The sequence below is a fragment of the Sus scrofa genome, chromosome 6 (genome assembly GCF_054392235.1).
Source record: "Sus scrofa isolate SSC_HxYL_T2T_F1_AM1 chromosome 6, Sscrofa_HxYL_maternal_Yorkshire_Landrace_v2.0, whole genome shotgun sequence".
Taxonomy (NCBI): domain Eukaryota; kingdom Metazoa; phylum Chordata; class Mammalia; order Artiodactyla; family Suidae; genus Sus; species Sus scrofa.
The window spans coordinates 65,518,158-65,543,313 of record NC_139388.1 but is presented as its reverse complement, the minus strand read 5'-3'; the positions used below and the strand labels follow the sequence as shown (position 1 = coordinate 65,543,313).

Here is a 25,156-nt window from a genome sequence, read left to right as displayed (position 1 = left end):
TTTATACCCTGGTGACCAATGCGTTTATCTGAAAATATGCATTTTTCCACAAGTTTGTGTGTGTGTCTGTGTGGTTTACCTGCTGTTTGAAGTGTGAATCTGTTTTTTTGTGGAGGAGCAAGTGGTTTTTTTTGTTTTTAAAAGGCCCTCAAGCTGAGGGGGGTGTCTCTGATTTTCCAGGAGTGTCTGTGACTGCAGTGTGTGTGTGTGCATGTGTGTGTGTGCGTGTGCGTGTGCGTGTGTGTGTGCATGCCTGGGTGTTGCCGAGCTTGTAGGTGAATTTCTGCATGTCTGTCTGTCTGTCTGATCTGATAGTAGGTGTCAGGCTTTTCAAGCAGACCTACAAGGCTGAGGGAGTGAGTCTGAGATTTAAAGTAAGCCCTTGGGAGTAGGAGTCAGGGGAGACCAAGAGGGGAGCCCCAGTGGGCATCTGAGAGGGGGAACCTCTGGGGGGGTGGCCCCGGGTGAGGCTGGGGGTGGACCCTGGGGTGTCAGGCCGAGGTGGCCTGGGGGTCTGGGAGGGGGCCCTTTGAGATTTAAGCCTGCAGATGTGTGTGTGCTGAGTGGGTGTGGGTCTGGGCGTGCCTAGTATTTGAAGCTGTGTGTCTGCACATTTGTGTGCGTGTGTGAGTGTGTGTGTTCGTGCGTGCGTGTGTGTGAACATGCCCGAGTGTTGCTGAACATGTGGGTGTGTTGCTGCCCATTTGTGTGTGTGTGTGTGAGGATCTACAAGTGGGTCTTAATTTGAACAAGTGGGACTCTGAAGCCAGAGGGGTGTCTCTGAGTGTTGGAAGGGGTCCCCCTGCGTGGAGGGGTGTGCTTGTGAGTCCTGGGCAGGAGGTCAGTGGCGGGAGGGGGCGTCATTGTGTGTGTGACGATTGTGTAGGACCCACCTGTCCCCCACCCGCCCCTGAGGGGTCCCCAGGCTCCTGTGTCTCTGCAGCATGATCTCCGGTGCCTTTCCCTGGGAGGCCCAGCCTGGACAGTGGGGGAGGGCTGCTGGGAGAGGGGACGGATTCTGAGCCCCGCAGGAACCCCTGAGTGATGGGGGCCAGTGGTGAGGGGAGGCTGGGGGCCTTCCTGGAGGAAGAGGCCCCCTTCCCTCCCCCATCATAAGATGGCAGCCAACACGCTGATGCCTGAGCTGGTATCAGAGGTTGTTTTAACACCTGATTTGTGTTGAGAGTGGGGAGGGTGGGATTGTGCGTGTTGCTGGGGGATGCAGTGCCGTTCATTCCTGAGTTTGTCCACAGCGGCCCGGGGCAGCGCCAAGGACAGGGCCCTGAGGAAGTCCGGCCGCTCCTGTGCTCCCAGACGGAACCCAGGTTGGGAGGTCAATCCTGCAGCCCCAGCTCTGAAGGGTGGGGGTCAGTTTGGGGCCAGTCAACCGGCTGGGGCTGCAGGCTCAGGGCCGGGAGGGCAATGGGGCACAAGAGCTGCTGCCTGGGAGCCCCTGAGGCCGATGGTGCGCCTGCGCACGCCGGAACCCCAAGGGTCCCTCGTCTCCTCTGAGGGCGAAGAGAATCCTCAGACCCTCCTGAGCCACAGGGCAGCTCTGGGTCCCAGGATTTTCTGGCCACTGTGAGGAGAGTTGAGGGGACAGAGGAGGCAGAGGAGTTCGGAGTTCGGGATGGTTGGGACTCCGTCCAGAGGGCGGAGGAGAAGGCGGGGTTTTAGGGCGCAGGAGGGACAGTCCTGGGGACGTCCTAGTTTGATGGAGGAGGCAGGAGTTGAGGAGGGCACGGAGGACACTGGAGAGGTCGTTTGGGTGTCAGGGGGCCCAGTACAGAATTGGCCAAAATGAACATAGGAAATGATTTTGGTTAGGGTCCAGAGGGACACTAGGGAGGGGGGTGGGGAGCCCTCCCAGAGACTTTGGGGGGCCCCAGAAGACACTTATGATCAGCATAGAGAAGGATGCTTGGGCAAGTGAATTGAGCCTGCAGTGATTCTGCACACTGGCATGGCTGCCCAGAGAGGCTGGGGGCTGTGCTGGGAGAGCAAATTCCAGTTTGTTGTGTATTTGTTAAAATGTTGATGTTCAGGAGTTCCCGTCATGGCGCAGTGGTTAACGAATCCGACTAGGAACCATGAGGTTGCGGGTTCGGTCCCTGCCTTTGCTCAGTGGGTTAACGATCCGGCGTTGCCGTGAGCTGTGATGTAGGTTGCAGACGCGGCTCAGATCCTGCGTTGCTGTGGCTCTGGCGTAGGCTGGCAGCTACAGCTCCGATTCAACCCCTAGCCCGGGAACCTCCATATGCTTCGGGAGCAGCCCAAGAAATAGCAAAAAGACAAAAAAAAAAAAAAAAAAAAAAAAAAGTTGATGTTCAGTCTGGCAAACTTGACCCCTGAGACCTCTCAGCCACTGACTGTCAGGCAGGAATCCCTCCAATCCCCCCCTCCCCACACATACACTGGCCAAGTCCTGCCCGGGGTGAACCTGGGGAGGAGGCAGGGTCCCAGGACCCCACAGCTGAGCCTGCTGCCAAGCACCTCCTGCAGGGCCCGCCCCTCCCCAGGGGCTGTGGGGAGGGGTCCACCGAGCAGCCCCCTCCCCTTCCCAGCAGCCCTGAGAGGCAGTCACTGAGCCTCCTGGACCAGAAGGGGGCCCAGGCCAGGCAGGGGAGGTGCTGGTCTGAACCATGTGGCCAAGCTGCCCCGGAGCCTTAGGACAGGGCTGGCATGCGGCCCTGGCAGTGCCGGCCAGGAGGGCACTTACTGAGTGCCTGCTGTATGCCAGACACCAGAGGCCCTCTGATACCCGGTCCGCTGAGCTGCCCCTTCAGGGACCCGACGCTTGCCCTTGGATGGGGGGACCGGAGGACTTGGGGGCCATAGCTGCCCGTGTCCACCCCCATGTGAGGGCAGGGCTGGGTCACCCCCGGCCATCTGGCTGCTCAGCCCAGGCACTCCCTGCCCTGGTCTCCTGCCCACAGGGAAGGCCTGTCGTGTCATGATGCTGCCTCTCAGCACCATCGAGGGCAAGGACATCCCCACCGAGGAGGTGAAGACCAAGCCGCCTGAGAAAGGAGGTGAGAGACCCCTGGGTGGAAAGCTGTGGGCGGGGGGAGTGGGGAGGGTCTCCAGGGCTGGGCTGGGGGGAAGGGGTGGCCCTGCAGATTGGCCCCGGCTTCTCCCCTGGCTCTTCCTCATCTTACAATGCAGTGATGCCCGCTGGCATCTCAGAGAGTCGCCATCAACAGCCACATACGCTCCTTCCATTTAAAATCTGGAAAGCACGCCTGGCACATAGCAAGTCCTCCCCATGCTAGGTCTTGTCAGTGGTTTCATGATGAGGATTGTGTTATTTTTGAGTTTCTCAAGCCTCCGAGGGTCTCATGCTTCTTTTGTCTTCCCTCAGCCCTGCCTTCTGAGAAGCCGGATGAGCCGCCGAACAACTCCTCCAAAAAGGAGGGAAGGATGTCAGTCAAACTCCTGCCGATCTGCCCTGTGGTGAGCCTGCCTGTTTCCTCCCTTGGCCAGAAGCCCTGGGTTCTGAGAGGTCAGGCACATCCACCACCCCCTCTGCCCCGAGAGACCCTTGGGTGGCTGGGTCCCCCTTGTTCCCCAGGATGTGGCTCCATCTCTTGGGGGATGTTTTTCTTAGAGACATTTCCTGCTTTCCTGCCCCCCTCTCTTTCCTCATTCCTGCCTCTGCTTCCGTGTCACCTCCTCCAGGAAGCCTTCCCTGGACCCTTCTTCCCCATCCCTCACTAACCCCTTTCCTTGCTGAGGTTTCTTCAGCGTAATGATTGCTACCTGAGAGCATGTCTGGTATTTGTTTATCATCTGTCTCCCCCACTAGAGTAGTTCTGTGGAGGCAGGAACCGTCTCTATTGTTCAGTGACACATCCCTCAGCAGGTGACAGATGACAGGAAGGGCAGGCGCTGTATGCACGTGGGCTGAATAAACGAAGGAATGAATTAGGGAGTGGTCCCTGCGGAGGCAGGCAGCTGTGGCCTTGCTCACCTGGATCCGTTCTTCCTTTTTCTGCTAACACCTCTGATTTTTCTTGGGGGACACCTGTCTGCGTGTGCTTAGGGTGGATCTGACCCCGTCCTCAAACCAGCTCCAGCTGTGCCCCTGACCACAGAGCAGGCGAGGCCTGGATTCACCGTGATTGGTTCAGGGCTGGGCATGTGACACAGCCTTGGCCAGTGAGGCGACGTCTCTATCTCGGGGGTGTCGGGGCAGGCACAGGGTTGGGATGCCGGCCAGAACATCTTTCCTATGTCCACAGCAGTGCCAGGGAGGACTCTAAAAAAAATTCTTCTTATTAGAGAAGAAGGTAAGAGTTACAGATTTTACAAAACTCTGCAGTTGTTAACATGTTTGCTGTTCGCTTTATCTCCTTAATGTGTATGTGCAGATGGATAGACATATATATTCCTCAGTTTTTAGCACCTAAGATAGTGAATATTCTCCTGCATAACTCTGAGACTCCTGTAACCTATGAGCTTTTATCCCTGATACACACTTTGATCTAATCTTTATCTAAATTCCTACTTTGCGAATTGGCTACATACTCTCTTCTTTTCATTCTTTTCCCCATTCTGGGCTATTGTTCTTAGTAATGTGTCTTTAGTTCTCCTTAATCTGGAAAAATTTCTCCAACGTTTCTTTGCCTCTTACTGCTCTCACAGTTTTAAAGATCAGAGTCATCCCTCCCTTTACTAGCGTATTGTTTTTCGTTCTTTGTTTGTTTGTTTTACCATCTCCCTGTGGAGTGAGACTCAGGGTAGCTGTGATGTCTGGAGTACCACCTAAGTGATCCCACAACTTCTCAGGACGTCCCGTCTAGAGGCACATGAGGTCTGTCTGCCATCGTTGGTGACGGGAGTTTTGATCCACATGGCCAAGATGCTTGTCCCATTCCTCCACTGCATAATCTCTCTCATTTTTGTTTTATTGATGCAATTGACTCATAAGAAATCCCTGGGGAGACACTCGCAGATGGACCAAGGAACCCAGAAGCAGAGAGCACTCTGATTGGTCCATTTCAGGCCCTGTGCCCACAACTGACCCCATCATCAGCTGCGGGCATGGAGAATCCTAAACGCTCAGCCTGGGTCCCACAGCCATGGAGTGTGGGGGGTAGAAGGTCCCTAACTTTCCCCACTCAGGAGAACAGGAGCATGGGGTCAGGCAGTGATTCTCAGCCAGAGGCAGTTTATCCTCCAGGGGACACCCTCAATGTCTGGCAACATTTTGGGGTGTTACACCGGAAGGGCTGAAGCTGCAGGTACCTTGTGGGCAGAGGCCAGGGACAGTGCTCAACATCCTGAAATGCACAGGATGCCTGTCCCTTCAGGGAAGGATCTGGACCCCAACTGTCCGTGACGAAGAACCCTGGGAATAGGGGAAGGATGGTTTTGTGAAGGCACCGAGGGGAAGCCAAACCCTCTCACTAAGCAGCCAACATTGTTTAAGCTCCATTTCTTGGGTCCCCTGTCCAGTCCTCATGCTCCCCTCTGTGGGAGCAGTTCTTGATATTCCATGATACAGGAGTGTACACTGAGGCAGAAGGCCAGGTCTCCTGCCCCAGGACCCCCAGCTGTACATGGCCCCTTCGGAAGGAACTCAGCCCCAGGTAGATTCGCTCTGAGTCCAGCCGCTCCCACCCTGTGGAGAGTGGGCTCCACCCTCAGCAGTAACGTGCTCCCCTTTCTTCTCTCTTCTCTTTGCTTTAAGCCAACTGTTTGCTTCGCCTATTACTTGGAAACGGATGACTCTGACTCTGATCCGCAGTCTCCTCCTGAAACTTGGAAACCTGGTTCAGATGGCGCCTCCCCTTCGAAGCCTGGTGAGGAGTATCAGGAAGTCCAGACGTGGGAATGTCCCCTGTGCTGCCTCAGCATCCTCTGCCTTTCCTAATACCTGACATCCCTCTGCTTCCTGCTCTACACCACGCTCTCCTGAAACGTGCATGCTGGGCCACTGTGGTGTAAAATCCCAAAATACAGACACTTAAATTGGCTGAAATTGATGTCTCTCTCGTGGTGGTGGTCTGTGTGTAAAATCCCCAGGGCCCGGGGGTTGCCATCCTGTGGAGCTGGGCAGCCTGGATCCTTGGGTCCTGATGCTCTGTGCCATGTGTCTGGGGAGGGCTCACCCCCACATCCAGTCCACTTCCTGGGTCATGGGCAGGAGGGGAGGAGGGAAGGGGAAGACACACTTGAGTCCTTCAAAGGGCAACTCCTGCAAGATGCCCACATCACTTTTCCTCTACCCTCATTGGCTAGAACACAGTCACATGACCACATCTAGCTGCAAGAGATGCTGGGAAGTGTAGTCCTTAGCTGGGCAATCATGTGCTCACCTAACAGCTTCTGTTGTTACAGCAAAGGAGACTGGATATTGTGTCCACCATCGACCTGGTCTGTTATGTTAACTCACCCCAAGCACCAGGCTGTGATGACTACATGCGAGAATAAGTTGACTCTTCAGTTTGGTATCTGTCTCCCATTGAGTAGGATTCCCTCCATATTTACACGATTAATTAGAATAACGAACATTTCTTTAGCAGGGACCACGTGGTAGGCACTGAACTAATTTCTTTACCCCTTTTGAGCCACTTCATCCTCACAACCATGGGATGGGTTCTTATTATATTTTTCTGAGCTGAGAGAACAGAGGCACAGAGAGCTCATGTCACTTACTTCAGGTCACACAGATCCTAAGTAGCCAAGCCAAGGTCCAAACCCAGGCAGGCCGGCTCCAGAGTCTGTGCCCTGAACCATCCTGGTCTCTCCCTCACAGATGGGGACCTGGGAGGTTCCCAGATGGCCTTACACCTGTGTGAGCCTCTTCCAGCCCTCAGAGCATCCACTCACCTGTTCAGGTAATGCATATGTACTTTGCATGTGCACGTATAGCCACAGTAATGCCACTTACAGCAACAGCAGCAGAATCCACAGCACTTGTGGAGATAAATAACAACACACAGCATGAGAGCTATGAGTTTCCGTTTTAGAGGGGGACTCACTGAGGAACACAGCCCAGGAGCCAGGCTTTCTGACAGCACCGAGCAACGGCTCGGAGGAGATGGGTAGGTGGTGGGCTTCCATGTGGTGGTGGAGAAGGTGTCCATGCAGAGAAGCACACACCGTGGTAAAAGCTTCAGTGCTTTTCTCAGTAGGAGGAGATACAAGAATATTGGTTCTTAAAATTTTCTCGTGAAAACGCCTGTCCTGCCTGTCTTCCCAGACCCTGGGTCGCCTCCTCCTGATCGTCCCCTCAGTTCCTTTTGGGGGGGGGGTGTAGATCAGCCACCACTGTGAAGTCTGCAGAATTGGATGGGGCAGCTACCTTCTTTTGCTGGCAGTGCCTTCTTCTTGGCAATAGATGCAACCAAGGTTTGGGAGGCATTTCTTACCCAGTTTCTACTGTGGTGCTCATAAGGTTTGTTCCTAGGTCAGCTGCGGATTTAATTCATAAGCCATTCAAAGTGCTGTTTGTGGACGAGGCTCTGTTAACAGTCGCCTTAAACATCTCTGCCCCTCCCACCTTACTCGACTGTTGAGGTCCGGGAAGTGATTTCCTCCTGTTGCTTCTTCCCAGACCTGCAGTCACTCTGTTGCCATCCTTGATTTCCCACAGAACTAGGAATTTGCTCTAGTCATCATGATATTTATTGGAGGCTCAGTCACACAATTCTTAATGCAAGAAACGACAGTCTTGTGAGGAGGCAGAATGCAAGTAACCTGCCTAGCAGTCTTAGTAGGGACATAAGTGCATCTTTACGGCAAGCACTTCCATTAGCTGCAGCACAGTATATACCAGGTCCCTCGTCCCTGTGCAATGCTTATCAATCATTAAGAGAAATTATGTATTGGCATTGCACTAACCTGAAAATGAACACCGCGCAGCCATAAAAAGAATGAAATCCCGCTGTTTGCAACAATCTGGGTGGACCTGGAAGGTCTTAAGCTTAGAGAAATAAATGAGGCAGAAAAAGACAAATACTCTATACTATTATAGGTGGACCCTAAGCAATAAAACAAACAAATGAATGTAACAAAATAGCAACAGACTCGCAGATGTAGAGAATAAGCTAGGGTTGCCCCTGGGGGAGGAGGGGCAAGGTAGGAGTAGGGATGAGGAGACATAAGTAAAAACAAGTGTATGAAATAAGTAAACAACAAGAATGTACTGTACAGCACAGAGAAACACAGCCGTTACTTTTTAATAACTGCAAATGGAGGAGAATCTATAAAACTATTGAATCACTCTGTTGTTCACCCAAAACTAATATAATATTATAAAGCAACTGCATTTCAATTAAAAAAATAACGGCTCCAGCAGAAGTATAGCTCTTTTCTTCTAGAATAAATTTCTCATAGGCCATCCAATTAGAGCCTGGGAGAGGAGAAATCCACCAAAGTAAACTAGTGGTGCTGGGTGTCCATAATGGATCATAAAGCCAACCACCGGGGTAATTTTTAAACTCTGCCTCGGATTGTGCTCATGATAGAAACACATTTCATTCACATGCAAACATCCCCACAATCAAAAAACAGGAGAAATAATCATACAGGGTCAAGTCTCGCACCTCGGAATAGCTGATTACGTGGATGCCACCTGCTTTTCGCCCGAGTTTAATTTCTCCTGTGTTTGAGCATTGTTTTAAGGTGAGTTGGAGATCAACAGTCTTTTCCCAAGATCCGTCAGCTGCAGGGCTCTTTCTAAGGGGTAAATCGGATCCAATAGTCAATGCTCTTTAGTTTCACTGGGTATGAGGTGGTATAAGCGTTCTTCCGTCTGGGGTAGAGAGAGTGCTTTAAATGATGCCTTTTCCAGTAAGGATAACCCCCTGGTCACAGGTCATGGGGCATCCATTCTTCATACGAAGATAAGTTATTGGGATAAGCTTCAGAAACAAACTTAGGCAGTCCCTTTAATGGTTCCACTAAACTTTAACGTGCCATAGCAACAAGGAACCATTCAAGAAGTGAGTCTTAGGCAGTAAACATAAAACTTCAAATACCATTAAAAACACTAGAACTTAATATGCACCGAAACATAATTTTTTCTCTAAAATTACCCTCCTTCCTGACCAGTGTAGCCCAGTCAAGACTAATTGTTTGAGAAATAAGTCTGCTTTCAGTAAGTATGGCCTGATTTTTTTATTTAAGTGTAATTGACCACATTTGATTTTTATAATTGGCTCTGCTGGAACTTATGTATAAAGACTCTCCAATTGAAATGTTCCTGTTGCAGCTCAGTGGGTTAAGAACCTGACATAGTGTCCACGAGGATGTGGGTTCAATTCTTGGCCTCACGCAGTGGGTCCAGGATCCAGCGGTTGCTGCAAGCTGCGGTGTAGATCACAGATGCGACATGCATGTGGTGTTGCCATGGCGGCAGCTCCACTTAGACCCCTAGCCCGGGAACATCCATATGCCACAGGTGTGGCTGTAAAAAGAGAAAGGAAAAGGAAAAAAAGAATCTCAGATTGAATCGATGAGAGGCCTCTTAGTCCAGGAAAGCCACGCAGAGGACTTGGGTGGTTTCGTCTTGTCTCAGGGTCTCCAACATAGCTTGAGATTCTGTGCCTGTCAGGAGGTGCCCTTCCTAATTTACCTGCTCATGTCACCGGGAACTCTGGAGCAAGGTTCCAGGTTATTTTTCCAGGGAGCTGCTGGCTCCATAAAATCCACCTTGGATCTTTAAACTTGTCTGGTCATATCCAATTCTTTGCATGTTCTTAAGTATGACATGCCAGCCAAAGCCATGGTAACAGAGCAAATGTTTCCAATTATGTCCTGTTATGAGGAGACTAGATCCTTGTAGAACGTATGCAAGTGACTCTATTGCCATAAAAATAAGAATAGTAAGAGTTTCCAAATTCTGGAAGCATCAGGGAGAGAGAAAAGATAAATGTTTTGATTCTGCTTACAGAGGTATAACTTACTAAATTGCCACTATAATTAGCTGAAAGGGAAATGTTCCCTCATACCTGGAAAACAAAGATTAAAAACCATATTTCAGACAAAAAGCCTTAAAAAATTAACACCGCATTCATCCACTCACTGAGTCCTATGTAACTAATCCCTTTTGATTTTGATCTTCTGTTAACACAGTGTATGAAGCCTCAGTTTTCCATTAGAATGCTTTCCTCTCTAGAGTTCCTATTGTGGCTCAGCAGGTTAAGGACCTAATGTCTCCATGAGGATGCAGGTTCGATCCCTGGCCTTGCTCAGTGGGTTAAGGATCTGGCGTTGGTGCAAGCTGTGGTGTCAGTTGCAGATGGGGCTCAGATCTAGCGTTGCCATGGCTGTGGCATTGAGGAACTTCCATGTGCTGTGGGTGTGGCCATAAAAAAAAAAAGAAAGAAAGAAAGAAAAAAGAAAAAAAAAGAAATTCTTTCCTTTTTGACTCAGTTCAGTGATATGATTTGAAGTTTATTAGAAAGTTTTTGTCAAAAAGACCTTTCAATGTAAACCAATTAAACATAAAATTCCAAACAGTTTCTCAGCTGCTCCAGCCACACTTCAGTGGCCAGATGTGGGCAGTGGGCACCATACTGGATGGGGCAGATAGAGAGCATGTCCGTGGCCACAGAAGGTTCTGTCTCAGGACTGATTGGGTGTCTTGGGGTATCAGGTTGTCCCACAGTGAAGCCCCCAGGAAGTGAGGGTGTGGGCTCGGTGCTGAGAGGGACGGAATGAGCACAGCCAAAGGGAGCCTCTCACAAGAGAGCCTTGCAGACCCTCTGGGCTCCTCGGGAGGTTCCCTGGGCCTTTGGAGACTCAGGGGTGGCCAGTACCCTGCCCAGGACACCGCCTCTGCCTGGGGCAGATTAACCAATTGGATACTGGTACAGTCAGGTGAATGCGACCCTCTCTGGGCACATTCCACCTGTCAGGTATGTGCTGAGCACTCTGCATGGATGGCCTCACTTACCATCCCCAGAGTCCTGTGAGGCAGGAACTAATACGATCCCAGTTTATAGGTGAGAAGACCGAGGCTCGGGAGGGTTTTACTTTGGTTAAGTTGGATTAAAATCAAGGAAGTGTCGGCCAGTGCAGGGAGTGTGCATTAAATCTACAAATATTGACCTTACTGTCTGTCTGTTTTTTAAAAAATCGCCTTAATATTCGCCCCTTCCCTCAGGTCCAGGAGTCTAGCACTGCTCAGTGAGTTCTGATCTGCAGGTCATATTTGGAATGTGATGGTCCATTAAGTGACTCTTTCATTTATTCCAACACCTTTTACTGGCAGCATAAACAAGGTCAGAATTAGAAGAGCAAACTGACCCAAAGTATTTTCAGTACACATGACAGAGAAAAGGTCGGTATCCTTAACATGTAAAGAAATCTTACAAAGAGATGAGAAAAGACTGATGACCCAATCAAAAATTGGCAAGATAGATGAAAAGATAATTCACCGTAAAGAAATGAACCTGCTTGTGACCCTGTTCTCACCAGAAGTTGGTAAAGATTAAAAAACATGTTCACATGCTGACTCGGCCTCTCCAGATGCATTTAGTTGGAGTTTCACCTGGTACTTTTTGTGGAGGTCAGTTTGGCAATAGCTGCTCATAATTTGAAATGCACATATACTAATTATTTATTTTTATTTTTATTTTTATTTATTTTGGCCCACAGCAGTAACAATGACAGATTGTGGACTCTGACCCACAGCAGTAACAATGCCAGGTCCTTAATCTACTGAGCGACCAGGGAACCCAAAGCAGGCATATACTCTGATGCAACCCTTTCTGTTCTTAAACGTGTGCTGATAAACTTCCAGTTGTGTATAGTGACATATTTGCCAGAAAAGGCATTCCAGTAGTGTCTGTAGAAGCCACCCAAGTGTCCATCCTTAGGAGACTGGGTTAAACACCTTATGGCCAAGTCATCATGCAGGCGAATAGTCTACCACTGTTGAAAAGAAAGAGGCAGGGATTTCCCTGGTGGCTCACTAGTTTAAGGATCCAGCAGTTGTTACTGCTGTGGCTTGGGTTTGATCCCTGGCCCAGGAACTTCCACACGCCAAGGGCGTGGCCAAAAAAAAAAAAAAAGAATGAGGCAGTTCTGTATATACTGATACAGCAAGATTTCATTAGTTTAAAAAAAGAGAACAGAAGCAAGGGTGCATATCATAAGATACCATTTGTGTTAAAAAAAAACAGATGGCTAGTGGCAGATAAAATATATTTATTTATATACACATGCATGTGCATGTGTAATTAAACATACATTAAAATATGATTGAGCATGCAAATGAATAAATAAACCTCTATCTCTGAAGGCGCAGATGAGAAATTTTCAACAAATAAATATGTAAGAAATCACTGAACGCTAGCAGGGATTACTCTGAGGTGGGAACTTGGTGGGAACTTGGTGGGGCTGGAAGAAAGGAAGTCAGACTCTTGCCCACGTCTTATTTATTCTGCTGGTGGTTCCAGCAGTCTTGCAGAGACCACTGCTCTCCTGCCTCGGTTTGCCCTTTCTTGAGGGTATTAAACTCGGAATTTCTGCAGGGGTCTTTCTACCTGCACTAATGACCCATTTCCCACCTCCTGTCTCTGGGAGTCGGTTTGATGAAGGTCTGGCCAGTGAGGGGTCAGGGTAGGGACCGCCCTTAACACAGAGTGTCAGGCGAGCGCGTGTTTCTGCAACTGGGTGCCGGTTGCCAAGAGGGTCTCCACTATTCCAAATAGGCCCAGAAGGTTGAGGGGAAGGGGCTGGGGGTTGGATGTAAGCCTTGGTGAATTGGCAGTGAGTGTGAGGCCGTCTGGGAGAGGGAGCGCCATGCGCCTGGAGTCGCCGTGCGTCGGAAGGTTCTGTGGGGCCCAGCCCCCCGCCCCCAGCCCTCAGGACCCCCCACCGTGATCCGGGGCAACCAGGCCCTTCGGCCTCTGCTGCGCAGAAGTATGACCTGCTGCTCTCCCCAGGCAACCCATGCTTCCCTTCTCCTGGAAGACCTGGTCCAGGGCAGGAGGCGCAGGTGGAGGGGGGGGATGGCTCCCCGAGGCCCCCCTGGCAAGCCCCGCGACAGGGACAGGGGTGCAGGGTGGCTGGGGTCAGGGAGGAAGGCCAGGACCAGGACTCCCAATCCGCATACCCTCCTGGCAGTCACATCGGAACCAGCAGCCCAACTTTTCAGACTCGAGGGCACTGTCGGCATCTTTCAACCCGAGTTTCCCCGCGGGCAGGGGAGGGGCCGCGCCCGCGGGCGGCTCCTGGCTCGGCTTCCGGCCCTGCGGGGGTCCCGGCTCACGGTCAGGACCCCCGCGAGACTCGCGGGAGAGAAGCCCTCCGCCCGCCCCCCGGCCCGGCCCGGCCCGGAGCGCCGCGCCGAGCCGGCGCCCGGGTCGGGAGGTGCGCCTCGCGGCCGCCGCTCCGAAGGGGCTGCGCCATCAGGGCGAGTGCGCAGTGCGGGGCGGGGGGCGGCGGGACGCGCGGCGGGGTCGCCGCGGGGAGGGCGGCGGCGCGAGCCCGGCTGTGCGGGTGCGTCCTGGGCGATGGGGCGCGGGAGCGGCTGCCGGAGAGCCCCGGAGACCCAGGGGTGCGCGCGCGCCTGAGCCCCTTGAGCAGCTCGCGTCTCCCCTGAGGGCGGCCAGAGTCCTCAGACCCTCCTGAGCTGCGGGGCGAATCGGGTCCGAGGATCGCTCGGGCCACTGGGAGGAGAGCAGGCTGGCGGGGACCGAGGAGGACTGGGCTATCCGGGTTCGGGGATGGCTGGGTCTGCTTCCAGGGCAGGTGGAAGAGGAGCAGGGTCCTGGTCCCGAGATTTTAGGAGGTAGGAGAGGCAGACCTGGGGATTGTGTAGTTTGATGGAGGGGCAGGAGGGAAGGGGTGCTTCGGGACACCGGAGAAGTCAGTTGGGGATGGGGGCCGGTCCCTGAAGTGGCCGAGGAGCACCGAGGCTCCTGATTTTGGGGGGCGTCCGGAGGCAGTCTGGGGGACGGGGAGGGTCGCGGAGCCCCTCCGGGGGCTTTTGGGGGTGCTGGCGGAGGCTCGCGAGCCGGGCGCTTGGAGAAGGGTTTCCGAGCCTCCAGTGATTTTTCGCGCCGGTGCCTGGCTGCGAGTGGGGGCTGGGAGCATGTGGGGGACCCGCATCTTGGAGGGGCAGGCGCTGGGGGAGGGGGCTGGGGGGGACGGAGGGTGGGCTTGGAGGGCCAGCCGGAGGGGATCGGGGTCTGGAGGATGATTTTCCGTTTCAGAACGTCTCTGCAGATGTTTGCGTGTCTTTATGCCCTGCTGCCCAAAATGTTCATTTGAAAATATGTTTCTACAAGTTACTGTGTGCGTGTGTGTGTGTGTGTCTGTGTGTGTCTGCCGGGGTTGTCTGCTGTTTCAAGCTCTGTGAATCTGAATCTGCAGGTTTATGTGTGTGTATCCGTGAGTTGGTCTTGTTTCCAAAAGGCCCTCAAGCTGAGGGGGGGGGGGTGTCTCTGATTTTCCAGGAGTGTCTGTGACTGCAGTGTGTGTGTGTGCATGTGTGTGTGTGCGTGTGCGTGTGCGTGTGTGCGCGTGTGTGTGCATGCCTGGGTGTTGCCGAGCTTGTAGGTGAATTTCTGCATGTCTGTCTGTCTGTCTGATCTGATAGTAGGTGTCAGGCTTTTCAAGCAGACCTACAAGGCTGAGGGAGTGAGTCTGAGATTTAAAGTAAGCCCTTGGGAGTAGGAGTCAGGGGAGACCAAGAGGGGAGCCCCAGTGGGCATCTGAGAGGGGGAACCTCTGGGGGGGTGGCCCCGGGTGAGGCTGGGGGTGGACCCTGGGGTGTCAGGCCGAGGTGGCCTGGGGGTCTGGGAGGGGGCCCTTTGAGATTTAAGCCTGCAGATGTGTGTGTGCTGAGTGGGTGTGGGTCTGGGCGTGCCTAGTATTTGAAGCTGTGTGTCTGCACATTTGTGTGCGTGTGTGAGCGTGTGTGTTCGTGCGTGCGTGTGTGTGAACATGCCCGAGTGTTGCTGAACATGTGGGTGTGTTGCTGCCCATTTGTGTGTGTGTGTGAGGATCTACAAGTGGGTCTTAATTTGAACAAGTGGGACTCTGAAGCCAGAGGGGTGTCTCTGAGTGTTGGAAGGGGTCCCCCTGCGTGGAGGGGTGTGCTTGTGAGTCCTGGGCAGGAGGTCAGTGGCGGGAGGGGGCGTCATTGTGTGTGTGACGATTGTGTAGGACCCACCTGTCCCCCACCCGCCCCTGAGGGGTCCCCAGGCTCCTGTGTCTCTGCAGCATGATCTCCGGTGCCTTTCCCTGGGAGGCCCAGCCTGGACAGTGGGGGAGGGCTGCTGGGAGAGGGGACGGATTCTGAGCCCCGCAGGAACCCCTGAGTGATGGGGGCCAGTGGTGAGGGGAGGCTGGGGGCCTTCCTGGAGGAAGAGGCCCCCTTCCCTCCCCCATCATGAGATGGCAGCCAACACGCTGATGCCTGAGCTGGTATCAGAGGTTGTTTTAACACCTGATTTGTGTTGAGAGTGGGGAGGGTGGGATTGTGCGTGTTGCTGGGGGATGCAGTGCCGTTCATTCCTGAGTTTGTCCACAGCGGCCCGGGGGGCATCTCCAGAGCCAGCCCTGCGCGGGTGCCTGGGATTAGCAGGGAGCCCGCCCCTGCCCAGGGCCCCAGACAGAATCCGGGTGGGGAGGTCGGTCCTGCGGCTGCAGCTCTGAAGGGTCCCCGCTGTCAGCTTGGGATGGCGCTGCGGGGTCAGCCCCGAGGGCACGTTCAGGGCCTTGGGACGCAGGAGCTGCTGTCTGGGAGCCCCCAAGCCCCCATCCTGCGCACGTGGTGAGGCCCTTAAGAGTGCGACTCTCCCCCGAGGGCGAAGAGAATCTGCAGCTCTGAGCCACGGGGCAGCTCTGGGTCTGAGGATTTCTGGGGCCACTGGGCGGAACAAAGACTGGCGGGGACAGAGGAGGCTAGGGCATCCCGAGCCCGAGTTAGGGGAACTCCCTCCAGAACAGGTGGAGGAGGAGCCTGGGTCTTGGTCCCAAGGATTTAGGGGTGGCAGGGACAGCCCTGGGGACTGCGGAGTCTGATGGAGGAGGCGGGAGGCGAGTGGGAGTCTCACACCTGAGAGGTCGGTTGAGGCTCACGGGATCAGGTACAGAACTGGCCAAAGAGAACACAGGAAAGTCATTTTGGAGACGTCCAGCCGGAAGTTCGAAGGGCAGTTTGGGGTGGGGAGCCTTTCAGAGGGGTTGGAGGTCTGCCGAGGCTGCGCAGGAAGGAGATTGGAAGGGGGCTTTTGAGCCTCCAGTGAGTCTGTGGGCTCTTGTCTGGCTGGGGCCAGGCCAGGCCCTGGAAGCCTCACGGGGAAGGGGGGGGTCATCTTAGGAGGGGCAGCTTCTCCGTGATGAGAATGGGGGAGACCGGGGTGGGCTCTCAGGGTCAGCCCCAGGGAGAAATCGTGTTGGAGAGAATGACCTGTGTTTTCGCTTGTGGGTCTGCAGGTGTGTGTGTGTGCCCTGCGTGTGTGCCCACGCGCGTGTGTATTTGCTGGTGGGCCTGAGGTTTTTTGTTTTTTTTTTTTTGTTTTTTTTTTCCAAGTAGGCCTGTGGGCTAAAAGGTGTCTCAAAGGTTTTGGAAGAATGACATGGAGAATCGGAGGGTGCAGGAGTCTCCGAGGGGGTCACTGCCTTCCTGCAGGGTCCCTGCAGGTCTGTGGTCCTGTGGGACCAGCCCCCGTTCCCCAGCCACACTTGAAACAGGCAACTTGCCTCAGCTGCTCGGGAGCCTGAAGCTCTGTGACCTGGGGATCTTCTTCTTCCAAAATTGTCTTCCCTGGCAGACCTGGCCCAGAGCCAGGGCCAGGAATGGTGGGGGAGGGACACTGGGGGAGCTCAGGGGTCAGAGGCCGGCTTGGAAGGTCCAGTGAAGCAGGGAAGGTCGGTGTGGGAGACGAGGTGGGGGACGAGGCCTCCTGATGCTCCACCAATAATAATAAAATCAGAATCGACATATAAAAGGTCTGACTCTGTGTCAGACCATGTTTTAGGTCCTTGACCTGAACTTCATCTTATCTAATCCTCATGTTTAATCATTTATTGCCTCCTTCTTATGGTGGGGAAATCCGACAGCTCAAGAAGTTAAGTAACCCCTGAATTGGAGGTTGCAGGTAAAATACAGGATGCTTACTTAAATGTGAATTTTAGATAAACCGTGAATTACCTGTTAGTGTAAGTGTATCCAAAACATTTCATGCGACCTGCCTATACTTAAACGCAATTTGCTCAAATAAATAAAAAAAGATTTTTTTATGTAGATTGTCCCATGAAGTGTTTGGACATACTTAAACTAAAAAATTATTTGTACATCTGAAATTGAAATTTCCATTTGCTGTGTATTTACTGTATGATGATGTTGAATTTGGCAAACTTGACCCCTGAGACCTCTCAGCCACTGACTGTCAGGCAGGAATCTCCCCCAATCCGCCCCCCAACACACACACGGGCCAAGTCCTGCCCGGGGTGAACCTGGGGAGGAGGCAGGGTCCCAGGACCCCACAGCTGAGCCTGCTGCCAAGCACCTCCTGCAGGGCCCGCCCCTCCCCAGGGGCTGTGGGGAGGGGTCCACCGAGCAGCCCCCTCCCCTTCCCAGCAGCCCTGAGAGGCAGTCACTGAGCCTCCTGGACCAGAAGGGGGCCCAGGCCAGGCAAGGGCGGTGCTGGTCTGAACCACGTGGCCAAGCTGCCCCGGAGCCTTAGGACAGGGCTGGCATGCGGCCCTGGCAGTGCCGGCCAGGAGGGCACTTACTGAGTGCCTGCTGTATGCCAGACACCAGAGGCCCTCTGATACCCGGTCGGCTGAGCTGCCCCTTCAGGGACCCGACGCTTGCCCTTGGATGGGGGGACCGGAGGACTTGGGGGCCATAGCTGCCCGTGTCCACCCCCATGTGAGGGCAGGGCTGGGTCACCCCCGGCCATCTGGCTGCACAGCCCAAGCACTCCCTGCTCTGGTCTCCTGCCCACAGGGGGTGCCTGTGGCATCACGATGCTGCCTCTCAGCACCATCCGGAGCCAGGAACCGGAGGAGGTGAGGACCAAGCCGCCGGAGAGAAGAGGTGAGAACCCATGGGGTGGAAAAGGGAGTGGGTGTGAGTGAGGGGGGCTCTAGGACTCAGCTGGGGGGAGGAAAGGGGTGACCCTGCAGCCTGGCCCCAGCCCCAGCTTCTCCCACTGGCTCCTCCCAGGGAGGGAGGGCCCTGGGGGCACTAAGTCATTCTATCCGATATATGGTGGTTCAACATCCAAACCAGCCCATGGATGTTGTGTGTTTTTCCATGTATTTCATCACAACTGTGGCTGCCTGTAAAAACTGCAAAAACAGATACAGGCTAATACTTACCCTTAGCAGAGGGAGCTACTTCCCAGCTTCTTGCCCGGTCTTCCAGAATGTTCTGTGCTCACTGAGCCAGACAAGAATGTGTGTGCATCTGTAACTGTGTGTCTATGTCTGATTGCTGTGGGTACTACGGATGCCGCTTTCCTTTCCCCTGTCGTCTTGTTTCATTTATTCTGATATGATCTGGCACTGGCTATGTTCCGGTCACAGTCCCAGTGCTTTCCAAGCAGCCAGACACTCAGGCTTCATGACAACCCTGGGAGGTGGGAACGGTAATCTCTGCCTTTTGCAGGTGGGAAAGCTCAGGGGGTGACACATGTGAATAATTAGCTCATGCTGGGGTTTGAACCCTGGCCATCTGGCTTTGGGGTCTTTGACCTAAGTTGCTCTGCACACCGTCCATCTCCAGGGACCCTTCCCCACAAGATGCCAGGTTTATTTTCTGGCTGCCTAGTATTCCCTGGTCTGTCTATACTACACCCCAATTCATTTAACCAGGTTCCCGAAGGTGGGTGTTGGGAGTTATTCCCAGTCTTTGAGGATGACAGTAAAGGCAAGTAGAAATAGGATTATGGTTGGGTCATATTGCACTCTGGGGAGTATATCCAGGGAATGTTTAAAAGGGGGAATGGCTGCATGGGGGTGGTGGTGGTGCATTTGCAGTTTGGAGAGTTTGGTTGAATGGTCTTTCCTAGAGAGACCAAATTTCATTTCCTGCAACCGTGTCGGAGTTTGTAAGAATATGTCAAGATTTGTTGGCAGTTTTGAAATACGAGGAAATTTCACTCAGAGTGGAGACATCTGTCTTCTTGGGAAAACTGGGCTATTTCCCGGAGAGGCATCCCCTGCAGTCCCTATCAGCTGCAGATCAGCTGTCCCTCCTGTTGAGCACAGGGGACCCCGTTGTCTCCACATATTCCCTGTCTGTTCCCTGTGGACCTGACACCATTTCAGGCTGGTCTGCAGGCCCTGCTGTGCAACCTCCAGCAAGTGTCCTAACCTCTCTGAGCTGCAGTTTCCTCACCTCTAAAGTGGGATGATGATGGTAGGCATCTCAGAGAGACATTGTGCACAACCAAATAAGCTGCTCACATTTAAAAATCTCAAAAGAGGAGGTCCCGTCATGGCGCAGTGGTTAACGAATCCGACTAGGAACGATGAGGTTGCAGGTTCGATCCCTGGCCTTGCTCCGTAGGTTAAGGCTCCGGTGTTGCTGTGAGCTGTGGTGTAGGTAGCAGATGCGGCTCGGATCCCATGTTGCTGTGGCTGTGACATAGGCTGGTGGCTACAGCTCCGATTCGACCCCTAACTTGGGAACCTCCATATGCCGCAGGAGCGGCCCTAGAAAAGGCAAAAAGACAAAAAACAAACAAGCAAACAAACAAACAAAAAAACTCAAAGGAGTGCCTGGAACATGGCAAGTACTCTACACATACTAGCTCTTGTCCAAGTATTTTTCACGATAAACACTTTATTACGGCGGAGTTTCTCAAGCCTCACAGGGCAAGACGGTCTCATGACTCTTTCCTCTTCCCTCAGCGCTGCCTTCTGAGAAACCTAAGGTTCGTCGTCGCCCAAGGAAGTCCTCCAGGAAGAAGGCGAGAATGTCAGCCAGACGGGTGCCGGTTTGTCCCCTGGTGAGCCTGCTTCTTACCTCCCTTCCACCAGAGGCCCCTGGGCTCTGAATAGTCAGGCACAGGCACCACCTTCTCTGCCCAGCGTGGATCCTTTGCGGGCTGGTTGCTCCTTTGTCTGCCCCACGCCCCGGATGTGGTCCCATTCTCTGGGGGATGGTTTCCTCAAGGATGCTGCCCTCTTTCCTGCCTCCTCTTTCCTAACTCCAGCCTCTGCTCCAATGTCACCTCCTCCACGAAGCCTCCACCTGGACACTTCCTATCCATCAGGGGCTAATGCCTGGCCTTGCTGAATTTCTTCTGCATTACTAATGCTACCTGAGAGCGTATTTTCTATCTATTGTCCATCTTCTGTCTCCCCTACTAGAGTAGTTCTGTGAGTGCAGGACCCTCCTTGGTTGCTCAGTGACAGATCCCTCCAGCATAGACCAGATATAAGGAGGGGTAGGCATTGTATACACGCGGGCTGAAGAAATGAAGGAATGAATTAGAGAGTGGTCCCTGCCGAGGCAGGCAGCTCTGGCTTTGCCCACCCGAGTGCATTCCTCCTTCTGCTAACACCCTTGTTCTATCCTGGAAACACCTGCGTCCACGTACTTGGGATGAATCTGATCCCAGCCTCAAACCAGCTCCAGGTGTAACCTGACCAATCAGAGCAGGCAATGCCCCCGGCTTCACTGTGATTGGTTCGGGGCTGAGCATGTGACTCGGCCTTGGCCATGAGGCGTCTGATCCATCTCTGGGGTTCCCGGCAGGCAGGAGGGGAGACGCGAGGGGCTGTGAAGGGACCAGGGAGGTGGAGGGCAGAGTCCGGGGAGGCGCGGGGTTCGGGTTCTGGGAAGAACGCCTTTCCCATTAGTGCCTGCCGCAGTGCCAGGAAGGACTCAAAAAAATCTTCTCATTAGAAAAGAAGGTAAGAGTCTCTGATTTTGCAAAAACAGTAGAAAGATAAACACATTCACCGATTGTTAAGCCTTTTCTCTGTCCAGGTTTCCTCTCATTATGTATGTCTGTATGGACTTAGACATTCTCTTTCACAAGTGTGGGAGGGTGGTAACCTTCCTGCATTTAATCCCAATACACACGTTCATCTCCTCACTGCCCTCATGCCAGATTTGCGAATTTGCTACCTATGGTCTGTTTGCTGTTCATTTTCCTCCGACACAAGATCCCCTCTAGGGCCGGGTGTGGTGCTTTGTAATGTGCCTTTAGTTCTCTTTAAGCTGGAAAATCTCCTCAGGCTTCCTTTGCCTCTTATGGCACTGACAATTTTGAAGTCCAGAGTCACACCTTGCTCCATATTCGTGGTTTATTGTTTTTTTTTTTAATTGTTGTTGTTTGTTTTTCTTTTTTTCTTTTTTGCCCTTTCCCCATTAATGAGATTCAGGTAAGCAATGATCTCTGGAACACCAGCTTGGTTATGGCATGTCTTCCTCAGGACATCACATCCCAGTACACAGCAGGCCCATCTCTCATCATCAGGGATACGAATTTCGATCCACTTGGCCAGGATGCTTGTCCCATTTCTCCACTGAATACTTTCTGATTTGTTATTTCTACATGTAACTAATCAATGAGAACTCATGGAGAGATATTTGTAGATGAACCAAGTAATGTAGAAACACAGAGCATTCTGATGGGCCCATTTCCGCCCTTGTGCCCATGACTGAACCCATCATCCGCTGAGGCGTGGAAACCCCTAAATCTGTCAGCCTGGGTCACGTGGCCATGGAGTGTGTGGGGTAGAAGGTCCTTACCTTCTCCCAACCACAAGAACAGAAGCACAGGATCAGGTAGTGGTTCTCAACCAGAGGTAGTTTACCTCCCAGGGGACACCTCCAACATCTGGGATCATTTCTGCTTGTCACGTCTGAAGAGGTGATGCTCTGGTACCTTGTGGGCAGAGGCCAGGCATGGTATTCAACACCCTGCAATGCAAGCCCCCTCCCCCCACTGCAAGAAGCATCTGGTCCCACATGCTCACTACCGTGGAGTCTGAGGAACCCAGGAATAGGGGAAGATTGGTTCTGACGTGGTGAGGGCACTGAGCAGTGACAAAACCCTCCTGTCCACCCTAAGCCTCCAGCTGTGAGTGCCAGGCTAGTGAAGCTAAGGGCACACCTTAGCTTCCTCTGTGCCTCAGTTTGCTCACCTGTGAAATAGAGCAGTAAGAACACCCTTCCTGGGAATTACCATGAGGATAAAGTGAGCTCACATTTATACTTCCTTACAGTGGGGCCTGGAATATAAGCATTTGTCAGGTAAATGGTGGGAGATGTCCGTCCCTGGGGAAGGGTCCATCCTCACTCCTAATCCTGACTCCCTGACACCCCATCTCTCCATTGTCATGAGTGGGCATGTTCGTGGGGCTCCCCACCTCCTTGTCCTTGTCTGGAAGATGGAGAAGTAACGACAGAGGCCACTTCATGAGAATTAAAGGGGACCTGCCACGTCATTCACGCAGAAGACTAAGCACCAGATAACCGGGAGGTAGAAGGGTCCTCCTAGACACCACGACAGCTCCGTGTCGCTTACCAAGTGCCAGTACCATGGGAGAGGCTTTATCTTGGAAGGAAGTATTTAATTTTTTAGGAAAGCAGATGGTTTTAAGAAACTAGCAAAACCAAAGTTGTCACAGCTCCCGGGTTTTCAGCTCTCACTAAGCGGCAAACATTGTTTCAGCTCCATTTCTTGGGTCCCCCTGTCCAGTCCTCATGCTCCCCTCTGCGGGAGCAGTTCCTGATATTTCATGATACAGGAGTGTACACTGAGGCAGAAGCCAGGTCTCCTGCCCCAGGATCCCCAGCTGTACGTGGCCCCTTCGGAGGGACTCAGCCCCAGGTGGGCTGACCCTGATTCCATAGGCTCAGCCCCCACACCTGGGGATCGTGGGCTCCGCAGGGGAGTAAGACTCTCTTCCTTTTTCTCTGTTCTCTCCCCTTCCAGCCAAGTGTTTGCTTCACCTTTTACTTGGAAACGGATGACTCTGACTCTGAACCGAAGTCTTCTCCTGAAACTCCGAAACCTAGCACAAGATGCGCCTCCCCTCCGAAGGCTGCTGCAGAGTACCAGGAAATCCAGGCGTGGGAATGTCCCCTGTGCTGCCTCAGCATTTTCTGCCTTTCCTAAGTCTCATGACCCTCCACTTCCCACTGCTCTTGAATGGGCACCCCCAAACCATGCATGCTGGGCTCCTGTGATGTAAACCCCCAAATACAGCTGCTTAAATAAACGGAAGTAGATGTCTCTCTGGTGGTGGTGGTGGTCTGTGTGTAAAACCCCCAGGGCCCAGGGGTTGCCATCCTGTGGAGCTGGGCAACCTGGGTCCTCGGGTTCTGGTGCTCTGTGCCATGTGTCTGGGGAGGGCTCACCCCCACATCCAGTCCACTTCCTGGGTCATGGGCAGGAGGGGAGGAGGGAAGGGGAAGACACACTTGAGTCCTTCAAAGGGCAACTCCTGCAAGATGCCCACATCACTTTTCCTCTACCCTCATTGGCTAGAACACAGTCACATGACCACATCTAGCTGCAAGAGATGCTGGGAAGTGTAGTCCTTAGCTGGGCAATCATGTGCTCACCTAACAGCTTCTGTTGTTACAGCAAAGGAGACTGGATATTGTGTCCACCATCGACCTGGTCTGTTATGTTAACTCACCCCAAGCACCAGGCTGTGATGACTACATGCGAGAATAAGTTGACTCTTCAGTTTGGTATCTGTCTCCCATTGAGTAGGATTCCCTCCATATTTACACGATTAATTAGAATAACGAACATTTCTTTAGCAGGGACCACGTGGTAGGCACTGAACTAATTTCTTTACCCCTTTTGAGCCACTTCATCCTCACAACCATGGGATGGGTTCTTATTATATTTTTCTGAGCTGAGAGAACAGAGGCACAGAGAGCTCATGTCACTTACTTCAGGTCACACAGATCCTAAGTAGCCAAGCCAAGGTCCAAACCCAGGCAGGCCGGCTCCAGAGTCTGTGCCCTGAACCATCCTGGTCTCTCCCTCACAGATGGGGACCTGGGAGGTTCCCAGATGGCCTTACACCTGTGTGAGCCTCTTCCAGCCCTCAGAGCATCCACTCACTCACCTCCTTGGATAGCGCATACATACTTGGCATGTGCTTGTAGCTTTATCTTTACCCAAGTAATACCACTTAACAGCAACAGGATCCACAGGACTGGTGAACTGTTGCCAAAGTGCATAACAAGAGAGCTCTGAGTCCGTTTTACTGGGGACTGACGGAGGTGTATAGCCCAGGAGGCAGCCTTTCAGAGAGCTCTGAGGACCTGCTCACAACAGGTGCGGAGGTCAGTTTCTATGTGATTTTGGAGAAGGAGGTCCATGCAGTGCATGTGCATCTTGGCAGAAGGTCATTGTTAGTCAACAGGCAGTGACATCTAAGTCAATGATGTGATCACTTTTCTTTTTTTTTTTTTTGTCTTTTTGTCTTTTGTTGTTGTTGTTGCTATTTCTTGGGCCGCTCCCGCGGCATATGGAGGTTCCCAGGCTAGGGGTTGAATCGGAGCTGTAGCCACCGGCCTACGCCACAGCCACAGCAACACCAGATCCAAGCCACGTCTGCAACCTACACCACGGCTCATGGCAACACCGGATCTTTAACTCACTGAGCAAGGCCAGGGATTGAACCTGCAAACTCGTGGTTCCTGGTTGGATTTGCTTCCACTGCACATGACGGGAACTCCCAGAGGAAATTTTTGATCGGCTGTGTGAGGGGATCCCAAACAGTAATATGAATAGTGGCTCCCAAATCAAAGACACCACAGAAAAGAAAAGTACGAGCCGACATCTCTGATTAATGCAGGTGTAAAAATCCTCAACAAAATGTTAGGGAATTGAATTTGACAATATATAAAAAGAATTGTAACCAAGGATCAAGTGGGATTTAATTAAAGGATTCGAAGACGGTTTAATATCTGCAAATCAATCAGTGTGCTCTACAACATTAACAAAAGGAAGGATAAAAATCTCATTATCTCCATATACACAGAAAATGCATTTGACAAAGTTCAACATCCATTCATGATAAAATCTGTGATGAAAGTGGGTTTAGAGGGAACATATCTCAACTGAAGAAAGGATATCTATGACAAACCCAAAGCTAACTCATACTCTACAGGGAAAGGTGAGAATATTTCCTGTAAATTTGGGAAAAGGCAAAGATGCCCCTCTCGCCACTGCTATTTAATATAGTTTTAGAA

At 52.6% G+C, this 25,156-nt stretch overlaps 1 protein-coding gene across 1 annotated transcript; it reads left to right on the top strand.

The window, feature by feature from the left end:
* The first annotated feature begins 1,218 nt into the window (after nt 1-1,218).
* LOC100522375 (uncharacterized) lies at nt 1,219-23,160 on the top strand. Its single transcript, XM_021095131.2, has 9 exons — nt 1,219-1,325; nt 2,937-3,032; nt 3,362-3,453; nt 5,693-5,874; nt 12,728-12,879; nt 12,942-13,229; nt 17,924-18,013; nt 19,834-19,931; nt 22,875-23,160. Exons 1-9 carry the CDS (start codon nt 1,220-1,222, stop codon nt 23,055-23,057), a joined length of 1,287 nt encoding a protein of 428 aa, XP_020950790.2. The 5' UTR covers nt 1,219; the 3' UTR covers nt 23,058-23,160.
* The last annotated feature ends 1,996 nt before the right edge of the window (nt 23,161-25,156 follow it).